The following is a 16,785-nucleotide window of genomic DNA, read 5'->3' on the forward strand; positions in this document are numbered from 1 at the left end:
CGTAACAAGTTCTGTTGAATGCTTTTATCGTGTCGTCGTAAAACCCATGGCTTCACCCAGATTAGATTAGTTTTTCGTTCCATAGATCCGTGCTGAGGAGATCCTCGTGGATGTGGAACATGTCGATTTTTTTTAAGCTGAAATAAAAATACTAATAGTATGAATAAATACAATACATCATTTGTTTCTATTAAAAATTTCGCCAATGGAGTAGAGGGAGTTGGCCAGTAGTATAACCTAACCTAACCTAACCTAGTCTTTCAGGCTCCTTTTAAACTGATAAACTGATCTTTATTTCTAACTAAATTTTTTATGTTTCCTGGCAAATTATTGAAGATGAGTGTTCCTGAGTAGTGGACCCCTTTTTGAACTAAAGTAAGTGCTTTTAAGTCCTTGTGCAGATCAGTTTTGTTCCTGGTATTGTATGTATGAACTGAGTTGTTTGTTGGAAAAAGAGATATATTATTTACGACAAATTTTATTAAGAAGTAAATATACTGAGAGGCAGTAGTTAGTATACCCAGTTCTTTGAAGACGTTTCTGCAGGAGGTCCGTGAATTTACTCCACAAATAATACGTATTACACGCTTTTGGACCTTGAAAACTTTTGTTTGACTTCAAGATTTACCCCAAAATATTATCCCATATGACATTATGGAATGAAAGTATGCAAGCTTTTTCATTTTTATGTTGCCTATGTCTGCTAACACTCGAATTGCAAATACAGATTTGTTAAGGCGTTTCTGCAGTTCTGTGGTGTGCTCCTCCCAACTGAATTATCAAGTTGTAATCCCAGGACTTTTAAGACTGTCAACCTCGTATGTATGGTTCCATTTTTTCCCCCCACTTCTTTTCCGCATGTGCACACAATGCAATTGGAGTACCGTACGTAGAACTGCTGCGGTTAATAACAAGTTGTCAGCCATCTTTAACTTTGACGAAAAATTTGATGACAGTGTAATACCCCTTGTAGCGTTACGTCAAAGATCTTTGTCAAATATATTGGACGGAATATTGGATCACATCTTTGACAAAGAAATTTGATAGTGTAATACCGGCCTTAGAATAATATAAAGATGAAGGTCACACTTGTGGCAACAGGCGACAATGGCAAACACAGTAGGCCTACACAACGATAAATGAGCAGTCGATCGCTTTTGCATGTAGAGGTACATGTCTGTGGTTCTTACGTGTGAATCCGTGATTTTATATTCTTTTGATATCAACGTGGTAAGCTGCAATTCTATCGAATGTCACAAGTGTTTCTTCACGAATGTGTTGTAGCTTGCCACTCGATTCATGGTTTTTGTCCATACTTGCGCCAATTTTAGAATCATTTTTAGAAACATGTATGCCTTCTGATACTACACAAACCCTTGGAGGCAAGAAAATAACTCAAATATTTTGTTAAATTACGTAGGAAATTGGTGCAAAACAAACATGCTTACGACGCGTTTGACGTTTACCTTAGTCGCCGCTTGGAGCGCTAGTGTCGCTCCATCTATCGAACGGTAACAACTTCTAGACAGCAGTGAGCGTCGCGACTGTTATGTTTGACTTTGACTTCTGCAACAGTCTGACGACTTGGGTTCTGTGTAATTGATCATCTTCCGTTCAGTTCCCATTTGTTTCCTAAACTTAAAGAACATGTTGAAGGACTTCAGTTTGATAGTGATGTAAGCAGAGGTGAGATTATTGTGGCTCCATCGAAATAGTTGAACATCTTACAGTGATGGTATCAACAATGTGGCGTCTTGTGGGATACGTGTTTGTTGCCAGGATGACTGTTGAGAAATAAATATGTAGGCATGAAAAATAAAGATGTTGGATGTTAATAGCTCATCAGTAGAAATCCTTTAAAATTTCTCAATTCTCTGTGGTAATATGAGATCATCTCTCTCTTATTTAACAAGTTATTATTATTATTATTATTATTATTATTATTATTATTATTATTACTATGCTAGAAAATTCCAAACGTATTATATCTGCCCAGGCTGCTCTATTTTTCGCTCCTGAAGTGATTATTGTATTTGTGTGTAGTGTTACTTTGCAGTTCTGTCTTCTAAAAAAATTTAGGTGGAAAACAGTCTCATGAAAATATTGGAAATGGCAAGGATTGGACACACATTACATCATTTAATGTGTAGTTTGACCAATTCTGTAGTGTAATATCCATGGCAGAAATGGTAGGAGAGGAAAGATAGCAGTAGATGTGCAAGTATTTAGCCTCTCAACATGCTAACATCTGCTTTATAGTATAAAAGTTATATGCCATATCATTTTTTGTTATTTAAAACAGGAAAATGCTATCAAGTTACTAAAATCTCCTTCGGAAAACCCTTTATGATTATATTAAATATATTGTGGACATTTAAGAAATTAGTATATACAGATAGGGTAAATGACTGGTGGCTATAATTAAACTGTTGATGTTCCGGGTGCTGCAGTGTGGTCTGTATGTATATATCCCAGGATGTTGAAGAACTGTAGGTGCATTCATGAAATTGGTGCACTAATGGAGTATGCTGGGGAGAGAGAAAAAAAAAAACAAACCAGTCCCACTTTCTGCCACTAGGCGAAAATTGGCACTGTAAGAAGTCTTAACATGAAATAATTCCTGTTTTGATATCAATATGTTGTTTGTCAATTTGTCATGTGTGTCGATTTCTTTTGTGAACTAACTGCTAAGGTAAAGGGTTAAGAAAGTTGAAGTTTTCCATACAAAACGCCATGCCTATTGGCAAGAGAGACCATATACTCCTGGTAAAATTGTTTTATTTGATCAGCAGCGATAGTAGTGCTGCATTATGGGAACATTGCTGCCTGAAAAAGTTGTGAAGAGGCTCCATGTCAACAAACTGGCTAAAGAATATGATCAAGAAATTTGAAGAATTAAGTGATGCAGCTGGGAGGAGGAGGTAGCCCATTCCCATGTCAATTGTTGACGAAGTGTCTCTAGCCACAGTCGACCACACAGCACATGCCTCAAATTCTGCAGCCAGTGCTCAAGCTGTGTCATGGGAATTCTCTCTCCCATGGTCAACAATTCATAAGATTTTGTGGCTCAGTTTACAGTGCTATCCCTACAGGATTCAGAATGTGCACAAAATGAAGCCCCAACGTAGGCTACAAAACCACAATGTTGCCTTTCATCTTTTGGCATGCATGGAAATGGATGACATGACTGGGGAGTATCCTGTGGATGGGTGATGCATGTTTTACTCTGTGTGGTACCATGAATGCACAGAACTGCCGCATATGGGGTTCTACCTCACCACATTTGCAGGAATACCCACTGCTCTCAGCTTATGTGAATGTGTGGTGTGGTGTGTCAGTCTCCTTCATTCTCGGTCTGTTTTTCAAGGGAATGACCCTTCACAGGCCTGTCAGGTGTATATCTGCCATGTTATAAGGACCTCCTTGTGCAACACAGCGATCTAGCTTTGCAAGAATTCAACTGTATCTATACTGCTATTTTAATGAGGTAACACGACATGCCACTTGCCAGGTAAAAGATTTAATTTAAGAAGCCTTTGGTAATGACGCATCATTTCTAGGCAATTCCACAGGTGTGACTTTCCAGATATCCTGACCTAAACACACATGACTTCAGTCTGTGGGGATATCTGAAAGATCATGTCTATCTGGGATGGTTCTGGATTTTTTTCTGATCTGAAGAATGGCATACAACAACATATGTCTGATCACACCAGATATGCTGCAATTAAACCACGACATGTTACGGATGCAGCATGTTGCTGAGTTGGGAGACCATATTGAACACATGTAACTTGTGACCATATTCTAATAAACATGCTAGAACCACTGTTATCAAGTGTTTGATTGCTCCTCCCCTTTCCCTGTACCATCACATTCTGCTTACAGCACCATATTTTCACCTGGTGGCAGAAACTGGAACTATTATTTTTTTCAGCATACTCCACAATTAAACTGGTTAATGACCATACCTACGATGCTTCAGCATCCTGCGATGCATGCAACCCACACAGCAGCACTCACAACACCGTCAGTTTAATTGTAATCACCCAGTATGTAGCTGGAATCTGTTTATTAGCAACTGTTCGTCAGTTTGCAACAGAACAACCTCTGCTGCTGTGCACAACTATTTGTCTGGAGTGTGCGCTGATATGAAACATCCTGGCAGATTAAAACTGTGTGCCGGACCGAAACTCGAACTCGGGACCTTTGCCTTTGGCGGCAGGTGTGATGTTGTTGTGTTTGCTTGCAGCATGCTGTGTGTTCCTTGAGTACATTGCAGCTTGCTAGTGAACTTTTAAAGTGTGACAGTCCAAGCAGTAGGTCATGAGTCAACAATGGCATTTACCAATACAGAAAAAGCCAACAATGCTGTGGTGTATCAAAGGTGGGTCAGATATGATAGTCGGATGCTTCTATAGGCCACCTGCATCAGCAACCGTAGTAGTTGAGCGCCTCAGAGAGAACCTGCAGAACGTCGTGAAGAAGTTTCGTGATCATACTATTGTAATAGGGGGAGACTTCAATCTACCAGGTATAGAATGGGATAGTCACACAATCAGAACTGGAGCCAGGGACAGAGACTCTTGTGACATTATCCTGACTGCCTTGTCCGAGAATTACTTCGAGCAGATAGTTAGAGAACCAACTCGTGAAGCTAACGTTTTAGACCTCATAGCAACAAATAGACCGGAACTTTTCGACTCTGTGAATGTAGAAGAGGGTATCAGTGATCATAAGTCAGTGGTTGCATCAATGACTACAAGTGTAATAAGAAATGCCAAGAAAGGAAGGAAAATCTATTTGCTTAACAAGAGTGATAGGGCACAAATCGCAGAATATCTGAGTGACCACCATCAAACGTTCATTTCTGAGGAAGAGGATGTGGAACAAAAATGGAAAAAATTCAGAAACATCGTCCAGTACGCCTTAGATAAGTTCGTACCGACTAAGGTCCAAAGCGAGGGGAAAGATCCACCGTGGTATAACAATCATGTACGAAAGGTACTACGGAAACAAAGAAAGCTTCACCATAGGTTTAAGAGTAGTCGAATCATAGCTGATAAGGAAAAGCTGAACGAAGCGAAAAAGAGCGTAAAGAGAGCAATGAGAGAAGCATTCAACGAATTCGAACATAAAACATTGGCAAACAATCTAAACAAGAACCCTAAAAAGTTTTGGTCATATGTAAAATCGGTAAGCGGATCTAAATCCCCTATTCAGTCACTCGTTGACCACGATGGCACCGAAACAGAGGACGACCGAAGAAAGGCAGAAATACTGAATTCAGTGTTCCGAAACTGTTTCACTGCGGAAAATCGTAACACGGTCCCTGACTTCAGCCGTCGCACGGACGCCAAAATGGAAAATATTGAAATAAACGATATCGGAATTGAAAAACAACTGCTATCACTTAGTAGCGGAAAAGCACCCGGACCAGACGAGATACCCTTAAGATTCTACAGTGATTATGCTAAAGAACTTGCCCCCTTTCTATCAGCAATTTATCGTAGATCTCTGGAAGAACGTAAAGTACCTAGCGACTGGAAGAAAGCACAGGTCGTTCCCATTTTCAAGAAGGGTCATAAATCAGATGCGAATAATTATAGGCCTATTTCACTTACGTCAATCTGTTGTAGAATAATGGAACATGTTTTGTGTTCTCGTATTATGACGTTCTTAGATAATACAAATCTCCTTCATCATAACCAACATGGATTCCGCAAACAGAGATCATGTGAAACCCAGCTCGCCCTATTTGCCCAAGAAATTCACAGTGCCGTAGACACTGGCGAGCAGATTGATGCCGTATTCCTGGACTTCAGGAAGGCATTTGATACGGTTCCGCACTTACGTTTAGTGAAAAAAATACGTGCTTACGGAATATCGGACCAGGTTTGTGATTGGATTCAGGATTTCCTAGAAGAAAGAACACAACATGTCATTCTTAACGGTTCAAAATCTGCAGATGTAGAGGTAATTTCGGGAGTACCGCAAGGAAGCGTGATAGGACCTTTATTGTTTACAATATACATAAATGACTTAGTTGACAACATCGGTAGCTCCGTGAGGCTATTTGCAGATGACACGGTTGTCTACAAGAAAGTAGCAACATCAGAAGACTCGTACGTACTCCAGGAAGACCTGCAGAGGATTAATGAATGGTGCGACAGCTGGCAGCTTTCCCTAAATGTAGATAAATGTAATATAATGCGCATACATAGGGGCAGAAATCCATTCCAGTACGATTATGCCATAGGTGGTAAATCATTGGAAGCGGTAACGACCGTAAAATACTTAGGAGTTACTATCCGGAGCGATCTGAAGTGGAATGATCACATAAAACAAATAGTGGGAAAAGCAGGCGCCAGGTTGAGATTCATAGGAAGAATTCTAAGAAAATGTGACTCATCGACGAAAGAAGTAGCTTACAAAACGCTTGTTCGTCCGATTCTTGAGTATTGCTCATCAGTATGGGACCCTTACCAGGTTGGATTAATAGAAGAGATAGACATGATCCAGCGAAAAGCAGCGCGATTCGTCATGGGGACATTTAGTCAGCGCGAGAGCGTTACGGAGATGCTGAACAAGCTCCAGTGGCAGACACTTCAAGAAAGGCGTTACGCAATACGGAGAGGTTTATTATCGAAATTACGAGAGAGCACATTCCGGGAAGAGATGGGCAACATATTACTACCGCCCACATATATCTCGCGTAATGATCACAACGAAAAGATCCGAGAAATTAGAGCAAATACGGAGACTTACAAGCAGTCGTTCTTCCCACGCACAATTCGTGAATGGAACAGGGAAGGGGGGATCAGATAGTGGTACAATAAGTACCCTCCGCCACACACCGTAAGGTGGCTCGCGGAGTATAGATGTAGAATGTAGAATGTATGAAAAGTGTTGGCAGAATGCAGTTTGTTCTTGTGCAGTGTATGATGCAAGATATCCTAATAGACAACAACAATCTCAGCAGTTATTTATCAACCTCTTCAATCAATTAGACAATGTAACAAGTGATGACAGAAAGGGGGAATTGATGTTCTTGCTGCTGTTGCAGCTGATCTGCACATTGGCTTATGTGCAGTTGCATGAGGAAGCAACACAAGTCAGGCAAGTGTCCTATGCATTCTCCACCAAGATAGGTTCCATCCCTATCACATCTCTCTCCATCAAGAGCTGCATCGAAACAATTATGAGAATCATGTATCAAGTTTAGTGATGAAGTGACCAGGTAAACTATTGAAAACAGGCTCTGTTGGGCTGTTGACAATCCCCTTTGACTTTGTCAGTGTCCATGGAGTTTAAATTTGTGATAACGAACCATCAGCTCATAGGTCTGTTTTTTATAGCCAGAACACTGAACACTCACAAATATAACAGCCTCCCAACAGACCATCTTCCACGGATGCTAAAAGACATTTCTCTGCAGACAAGGAGGAAGCTGTGGTACCAATGCAATGGCTGTCCAGCCCATAGGGCACAAAGTTCTTCAGTATGTCATCATGAATTGTTTCCAAGTCTTTGGAGTGGATGCAGAGGACTTGTACCTTGGCCAGTCCATTCCCCCGATTTGACGCCTGTAGACTTTTTTCTGTGGAGAAAGCTGCAAGATGCTGTCTACAAGGACATATCAATTACACCTGATGATGTGCAACTACAGATTACTGCAACCTCTTCAGACATCTCTGTTGAAATGCTAGCATGTGTGCAGCAGTCATTCCATACCAGACTGGAAGTGTATATAGCTGCTCGATTGATGGCCAGTTGTCTCATTACTGGTCACAATCCACATAATCAGTGAAGCACTAGTATTGTCCTATAGTGTGAGCTACCACAGGTATTGTACAAGTGTCAGCGTGGGAACTTAAGTGTAAATGACACACACTAGAATGCTGCATCAAACACCACTGACATTCTAATTTACCCATTTTAGTTTGTTAATGACAACAGGCACTGCTCCATTTAAACAAGTGTCACACAAAATACATTTTCTAAGTATCACTACACACTGATAACTGGCTAACAAGACAAGCACTGACTATCAGTATATTCTGCGACAACCACACATCAGTTACTCTTTCCATTTCTGCAATATTTATGGTGAAAGTTTTAAGTTATTCACTCTGTGTGTGTGTGTGTGTGTGTGAGAATGAGACTTGGTCTGGTAAAAAGAATTTATTGCGTGATCAGTACACTTTGTTAAAATTGTTCAAAACAGTCTCCCTGGGCACTGATACACAGTGGCCAATATGATTCCCACACTGCACAGGCTCTGTGGAAGTCAGCTGCTGTAACCTCTTTCAGAGACTTGGTAACAGCCCGTTGGATGGCAGGAACTTTGTTGAAACGTTCTCTTTCCAGGCATCTATTGAGCTTTGGGGACAGAAACAAGACTGGTGGGCTCATATCATGGCTGTACAGTGGCTGCAGCAAGGTTGCAACTGTAATCTGGGCCAGGTAGTTGGTCACAATTGAGGTGTGGGCTGAAGCATTGTCATGGTGGAGCTTCAAACAACTGGCAGTTTCCAGTCATTTTCATTTGATGGTCTGTGCAGGTGTGCAAGGAAAAGATAATGAACATTGTCTTTAAGTTAGATTTTGACATTCTCGCTTTCTTGGGGCACGGGGAGTTCAAGGTGTGCCATTCGAAGTTTGGTGCTTGGTTTTGGGGTCGTACTGGAATACCTACGATTCATTGCCTGTTGCTACGTTGTCTAAAAAGCCGGGCTCACTTTCTAACTGCTCCAACATCACCTCAATGTTTTTTGGCACCAATTTCCCACAAAACTTTGGTATGTTCAGATTTTCAGAAATAATTTAATGAAATGTCATTTCGCAAATTGTAACCAACTGAAGAGCAATTAATTTTACACTCAAAACGATGATCAAGGTCCAGGAGATTTTTGTCTGTTGATTGACATCCAGATTGCTCCATGTCTATTCTCGAACTCACTGAAACATCAAAAAACCTGGGCCTTTGACAGAGTGTTGTCTTTGTAAGTCTCCTTAACCAAAGCAAACATCTCGAAAGCAGTTTTGTCCTGCTGAAAGCACACACTACAAATTCGCCCACAAAGCACCATGCTGCTAGCAACTGGAGCGCTCCTCTGTTGCCCATCTAATTACTTTACAGCCAAACCATACATACACACAAGCTGTTTCAGGTCTTCACTGATAAAATTTGAGGAATGATAGGTCATACAAAGATAATCACTTTTTATTAAGGAACATGTAGTTTTGAATGGGTCCTTAAGGTTATAATAATGAATAGTGGCAATTTTACAAGAATTACAATTTATTTTTATTAGGCATGTTCTGACAGTAATTTACATGATGGTTCTAACAATCTCCCCTACGCCTCAATACATGCTGCATACTTTTGAATCACTGCCCATCCAACTTCTGAGGGCTTGTCAGGACTCTGTCAGATTTGGTGGAACACTACAGGGATTTGGGCGACCACTTCAGCTCTAGTGGCAATTGGAGTAATGTTAACTGTAGTCTTGACATGTTCCCAAAGATCAAGATGGTCAAATCAGGCAGACCATCTGGCAACACAACAGGTCCTCCTCATCCTATTCAATGGTCCCCAAAATCTTCTACAGTTGGCTGTGCCTGTACACCTACAGTGAAGTGAGCTGATGCTCCATCATGCTGGAACCATTGGCCTCTGCACCAGCAAGCGGTAAATTGTTCAGCAGTTACAGAAATGTGTTCTGCAGGAACTATAAGTAAGATGTTCCAGTTACCCTCGGTAGCAGTATCACGGGTCACAGAAAATGATTATCCACAATTCCTGTCCATCAGCTTACAGAGAACCTTTGCCAGTGGGATTTAATAGCAACTCTATGTGGATGCTCATAGTCTCAGATGTGGTGGTTCCTGCTGTTAAAATACCTGCCACTTTAACAGCAATAAAACCCAAATTCAGGAACAGTAAAATACATTACACTGAAGATATATATTGGCCACGACATCTTGGTAGATGATTGTTGCAGTGTCGGTGTGTTTATGGGTTGCATTTTTTCATATGGCTTGTCAAGCCAACGGCAGCACGGCATCTCTTGCCGCAATTGTCACAAGTGTATCTGGCTGCTGAGGCAGGAGCAGTGGTAGCATCGCGAAGCTTTTTCTGCCTTAATCTGTCTAACAAGCCTTCATCATGCTTCGACATTCCAGATGATATATCATCACGCCACTCTGGTCTCATGCTAGCCCGTGCCTCCCATCTGCTTGTGTCGATTCCAAAGCTCTCCATATCTCGTTTTCAGGAGTCCTTGAACCTCAATACAGGACGACCTACAGGTCTTTTGGTTACAGAGATCTCTCCAAGCATCACTTCATGTGGTAATCTGTCAGGACCCAGAAGTGGATGTGTCCCATCCAGCGGAGTCGTCTCTGCTTCAAGATAGCTGAAATACTGTTGCAGTTAGTTTTAGATAGCACTGCTTCATTGGTTGCTCGGTCCTTCCACATTACTCCGAGGATGGATCTCAGATGACTTTAATACAGATTTTCTAATGCAATCTTCCAGTAAACATTCACTGCAGTTAGTAATGTTGTCTTTCAATCTAACTCACACTGTAAACTTTCCAACTAGGATCACTAAATCCTCAAGGACAGCCATTGATAACATTTTTATAGGCAAATCAAAGGAACAAAATCATACCATAAAACCTGTTATAAATGGACTATCAGATCATGACATGCAGCTCCTTGTTTTAGATGTAAATTCTAAGCAGATTATCAAGACTGCTAAATCTGAGTACAGGAGAGTAGTCAATCAACCAAAAATTGTGTGTTTTAGAAAACTGCTCAAAGATATGAACTGGAAAGATGTTTATAGTGCTCATGACATGAATGAAAAATTTGACACATTCATGAACAATGTCAGTACCATGTTTGAAAACTGTTTTCCTCTAAAAGTTACTCAAATTAAACAGAAGTCTATAATAAAACCATGGATTACACAAGGAATAAAGATTTCCTGTAAGACAAAAAGGAAAATGTATCTGCCGACCAAGAATAGCTCCAATGCTGATGATTTAGCTAAATACAAGGAATACTGTAAAACATTAAAAAAAGTAATTCAGACGTCTAAACAAATGCACTACGAGAAGAAGATAGCATTGTCAGGGAACAAAATAAAAACAATATGGGATATAGTGAAAGAGCAGACTGGTAGAACCAGAAAGGAACAGGAGCAAATAGCACTAAGGGTAGATGACACATTAGTAACTGATGGGCATAGTGTGGCAAATCTATTTAACAAGTACTTTATATCCGTTACTGATAGAATGGGACTTTCAGGATCAGTAAATAATGCCCTTGAATATCTGAAACTAGCCTTCACAAATAGCTTCAAGTACAAGAATATATCACTCACTTCACCAAAAGAAATAACTTCCATAATAAAATCTTTAAAAACAAAGTATTCTAGTGGGTACGATGAAATATCAACAAAGTTAATTAAGGCATGTTCTTGTGAGTTTAGTACAATTCTAAGTTACTTGTGTAACCAGTCAGTTATAACTGGGACATTTCCTGACTGGCTAAAATATGCAGATGTTAAGCCTCTATTCAAGAAAGGGGATAAAGAGATACCATCAAACTACAGACCGATTTCACTTTTGCCAGCATTCTCAAAAATTTTAGAAAAAGTAATGTACAGGCAGCTGCTCAACCATCTGACCACAAATAACATATTATCAAGAACACAGTTTGGATTTCTGAAGGGTTTTGATATCAAGAAGGCTATTTGCACCTATAGTGAAAATGTACTTAATTCATTAAATAACAAATCACAAGCAGCAGGTATTTTCTGTGATTTGTCAAAGGCATTTGATTGTGTGAACCACAACATCCTTTTAAGTAAATTAGAATTCTATGGTGTCACGGGCAGTGCTGCAAAATGGTTCAAGTCATACCTCACTAACAGGAAACAAAGGGTGTCAGTGCAAGGGACTAGTGAATTAAGTCATCATCAGAATGGGAAGAAATTACATGTGGTGTCCCACAAGGATCCATCTTAGGGCCATTGCTTTTTCTTGTGTACATTAATGATCTCTCATCAGTTACACTGCCAGAAGCAGAGTTCGTTTTGTTTGCAGATGACACAAGTATTGCAATGAATAGTATGTCAAGTGTAGTTCTAGAAAGATCTGCTAATGATATTTTCATGGATATTAATAAATGGTTTAAAGCCAACTCACTGACATTAAACTTCGATAAGACTCACTATATGCAATTCAGAACCTGTAAGAGGTTTCCACCCAGCATATGCATAAAATACGAAGAAGAGCAGATAGAAGAGGTTGACAGTCTTAAATTCCTGGGATTACAACTTGACAATAAATTCAGTTGGGAAGAGCAAACCACAGAACTGCAGAAACGCCTTAACAAATCTGTATTTGCAATTTGAGTGTTAGCAGACATAGGCGACATAAAAATGAAAAAGCTTGCATACTTTGCCTACTTCCATTCCATAATGTCATATGGTACAATATTTTGGGGTAACTCTTCAAGTCAAACAAACTCTTCAAAGAACTGGGTATACTAACTACTGCCTCTCAGTATATTTACTCATTAATGAAATTTGTCCTAAATAATATATCTCTTTTTCCAACAAACAGCTCAGTTCATACATACAATACCAGGAACAAAAATGATCTGCACAAGGACTTAAAAGCACTTACTTTAGTTCAAAAAGGGGTCCACTACTCAGGAACACTCATCTTCAATAATTTGCCAGTAAACATAAAAAATTTAGTTACAAATAAAGATCAGTTTAAAAGGAGCCTGAAAGACTTACTAGTGGCCAACTCCTTCTACTCCATTGACGAATTTTTTAATAGAAACAAATGATGTATTGTATATATTCATACTATTAGTATTGTTATATCAGCTTAAAAAAAAATAAATAAATAAATTGACATGTTCCACATCCACGAGGATCTCCTCAACACGGATCTATGGAACGAAAAACTAATCTAATCTAATCTAGGCACCGCATGTGGAAAGCATTAAGACGACGTTCTTGTTTGGCATAGGTAGTATATGTTTCCGATGCATACAAAAGGATGCTGAGGACGCAAGTTTGATATACAAGAATTTTGGTGGTCAAAGAGAGTTTGTTGTTTTTCCAAACACATGTAGAGAGTTTGCCAAAAGTTGTCGCAGCTCTTCCAATGCGAGCATCAATTTCCTTGTCAACAGACGTTTGATTCTATAGTAGATCCTAGATAGCAGAAGTTATCTATGACTTGCAGAGTAGTGCCATCTAGTGTAATATTCGGCTTTGTGTTAGCACCCTGAACCATAATTATGGTCTTACTGCTGTTTACACTCATAGGTGCCATGCGTGACTAAATCTTGATACTAGCTCTTGCAGCTCTTCTGTGGAGTTCGCAACAATTGCAGCATCATCAGCATACAGGAGTTCACGAGCGACTATCTTGTAGCGCTTTGTCTTACTCTTTAGAAGACTGACATTGAACAGCCTTCCATCTTTCCTAGTATGCAGATGTACTCCAGCATTGCAATTCTTGAAAGCCACTTGGAGCAGACCCGAGAGGAAAATTCCAAAAAGTGTAGGTGCCAACACACAGCCTTGTCTTATGCCACAGTTCATACTGAATGGTTTAGATGTACTGCCATCGAAGATATAATGTTACAATAATACAAGCTGAATGCAACACTGATAACATGCAAACAATTGAAGGGCAGTATTACAACATAAGCTGAATGACAGGACTGGTATGACTCCACAGAATCACAATGGCACTAGGAGCTGTGCAGTAGGCCATCAGGTGGAGGGCACATCATGACCATGCACATAACTTGTAAATAGTGGACCAAAGTGTATGTTTCTTAATGAAAAAGGATCATCTTTGTGCGCTATCTCATTCCTGAAATGCGCTGTACATGTGTATATCAACAGATAAACAACATGGAGTTTAGTGGAGTTTATGGGTTTTTATTCATTTTGTAGAGATCCCTGGGTGGTGAAGTGGAGACATGCAATTTGGGGCTAGTGCCAGACACAGTGTAAAACCAGAACGTGGGCACAAAGCAATGTCCAGAAGGCTTGTCAATCACAGGGGAAAAGAACATTAACAAATATCATGGCAACTATTTTTTTTATTACAGCAGAATTAAGTTTTTGTATAATTACATGAATGTATTAAATAAGAGGAGATAGATGTATGTTACTAATATTATATTTATTCAGTTTATTACATTTATTCAAAACATTAAGTATGAATGTTTTTATATTATTTTGACATTAATAAAATTCATAATATTCTATAGTAAAAATGTCACTGGTGATTATTATATTTAACATTTTGTGGAATGTAACTTGATCATTCATAATGCAGACCGAAACTGAGTTCTTGTGTTACTTGCATATACACTGTGTATGTCTCAATTCTAACACCAATATTGTTCCTTTACCTGGTACACCTTCATGAATCCCAATGCTTCATTGAGCTGAACTCCCTGAGGCAGTGCTGAAATACTCCAGAAATCTATGTTTCATTATTATACTCACTAAAACCAAATACACTATTAAGGTATGCTGCAAAAATACCAGCATTTCCATGAGAAAAAGGTTTTAACTTGTCTAAGTTCATATTTTCTAACACACTTTTCAGATTTTCACATGTGCTGTAATATAAATGTTCATCAGCATGTAGCTGTTTTGCAAGTTCAAGTTGATGATTACCCATCAGCTGTTGATTTATAACCACTACAAGTGGCTTACCAGCTTCAAGTATCTCAAGACAGCTACCAGCTCCAGCATGACTTATAACTAAATCTGCATTCATTATATCTGCAAGCAAACTATCCCTAAACCGAAAATACTCAACAGAAATTCCTTCTTGAGTGCTGATGTTTGAAACCATTGCTCCATTTCCAATCTGAATGCACATATCAGTGAAACCTCTTGACCTGAGAACCTGAAAAGGCAATGACATCAATATGAACACTGGTGTATTTGTCACATCTATTAATACTCTTTTTCTGGATGAATGAGAGAAAACTGCGATTGAAGAAATGTCTAATTGTAGGTGCTTTGTTTATAGGCTGGCATATTTATTTTTTATGTTGTGTAATTCCATTAAACAAGGACAAACGTAAAGTAAGTAATTACCCTCCAAGATAAATTTTATCTTTTCTTGTTTCTTATTTTAATTACTCTGGCAGGATGGATCAAAGACCACCATATTGTAAAAATTATTTTCATAATCAGACATGCACGTTTGCAACGTAAAAAGCTTGATGCAAAAGAATTCATTTCTTTGTGGACAGTTAACTGATGGAATATTTTGTCAGTTTTAAGATGCAATGTTATTGCTTTGCAATGTGAGAAGTGATATGATACGTTAATCATTTGAAACTGTATCTAACACTGCTTGAAACATAAGAATTTTAGTACACACAGCAAAGGAAGCAAAAAGTAATAAAAAGAAATGTTAACTGAGGAATGTTTCGAGGCCTCTCTCTAAGAACTATTAGGAAATCTCCGGCAGGAGTACTTGATACGAGCAAAGCAAGAAAGAAGAAACAAACCAGAACATCCAAAGAAAAGAAAAATATAGCATTCAGCATCTCATTTAAGAATTCATTACACAACACATTCTTGAACTGGTCACAAATGGGGAAGGCCGGGCTCTTTTCAAAGAATCAATCTGGCATTCAACCTACATGGCGGAACCACAGGAGCCCAAACATGTTGGGGGCTAGTTGGGGGTATAAACTCGGCTCCTTCTCAGAACGGGAGTACAGTATCTTTCGCCTTTCCTATTTTGCTTAGTCCAGACATCCAAAGAGAACTTGATGATACACTATCGGTTGTAATATAACAAGCAAAGTTGGTCTGTCATAATACAGTACTCACAGATATGCAACATATTTTAGCTAGAAATGATAGATGGGTACTCACATATATTTCTTGAAAAAATACAAATTTTATTAGAATCACAAAAGAAAGTTTTAAAGCTTAATGAATACAGGGAAACTGAAACAAGAAGTTAAACATTTGAAGTAATATACAAGTACAAACATAAGGTGTTTAATAGAAGATGAAAATGGTCTACCAATAATTAAAACTCTATACAATATGTTTCATAACAAATGTGTAATATTGTGGAGTTGATAAAGCTGGCCACTGTTAACAGGAAATGTAATCAATAGAAATATGTCTGCTTGTGTCTGTATATGTGTGGATGGATATGTGTGTGTGTGCGAGTGTATACCCGTCCTTTTTTCCCCCCTAAGGTAAGTCTTTCCGCTCCCGGGATTGGAATGACTCCTTACCCTCTCCCTTAAAACCCACATCCTTTCGTCTTTCCCTCTCCTTCCCTCTTTCCTGATGAGGCAACAGTTTGTTGCGAAAGCTTGAATTTTGTGTGTATGTTTGTGTGCCTGTCGACCTGCCAGCACTTTCATTTGGTAAGTCACATCATATATATATATATATATATATATATATATATATATATATATATAGAGGGGGTCAAGGTGGTTGGTAGAGGTAGCACCTTTGCTTGGGGTTGACTCAGTACTGGTCCTCACCACCCCAGGGATGAGCTGAGGAGGTATGCAAGACCTTTGCCTCTGAGGAAGCTACGTCCAAGACCGTCCGTGCGTGGTGAAGAGCCACATCCTACACAAGGTGACCCTGTTAACGCAGAACACGGCGGATCTATAGGAGAAAACCTTGAAAAAAAATCTCACATTCCAAATCCTCAATGCGTCTGTACTCGAGTCGAG

General features: G+C 39.3%; 1 protein-coding gene across 1 annotated transcript in view; it reads right to left on the bottom strand.

Annotated features, from left to right (window-relative positions):
* Positions 1–14,212: 14,212 nt before the first annotated feature.
* The window catches only part of LOC126260881 (UDP-N-acetylglucosamine transferase subunit ALG13 homolog), a 36,600-nt gene continuing 34,027 nt past the window's right edge, over positions 14,213–16,785 (bottom strand). Inside the window, exon 2 of the mRNA XM_049958324.1 lies at positions 14,213–14,969. Within this exon, the coding sequence (XP_049814281.1) occupies positions 14,538–14,969 (432 nt within the window). The 3' untranslated portion in view covers positions 14,213–14,537. The remainder of the gene's footprint in view (positions 14,970–16,785) is intronic.

Source organism: Schistocerca nitens, chromosome 5, assembly GCF_023898315.1.
Source record: "Schistocerca nitens isolate TAMUIC-IGC-003100 chromosome 5, iqSchNite1.1, whole genome shotgun sequence".
Classification (NCBI taxonomy): Eukaryota; Metazoa; Arthropoda; class Insecta; order Orthoptera; family Acrididae; genus Schistocerca; species Schistocerca nitens.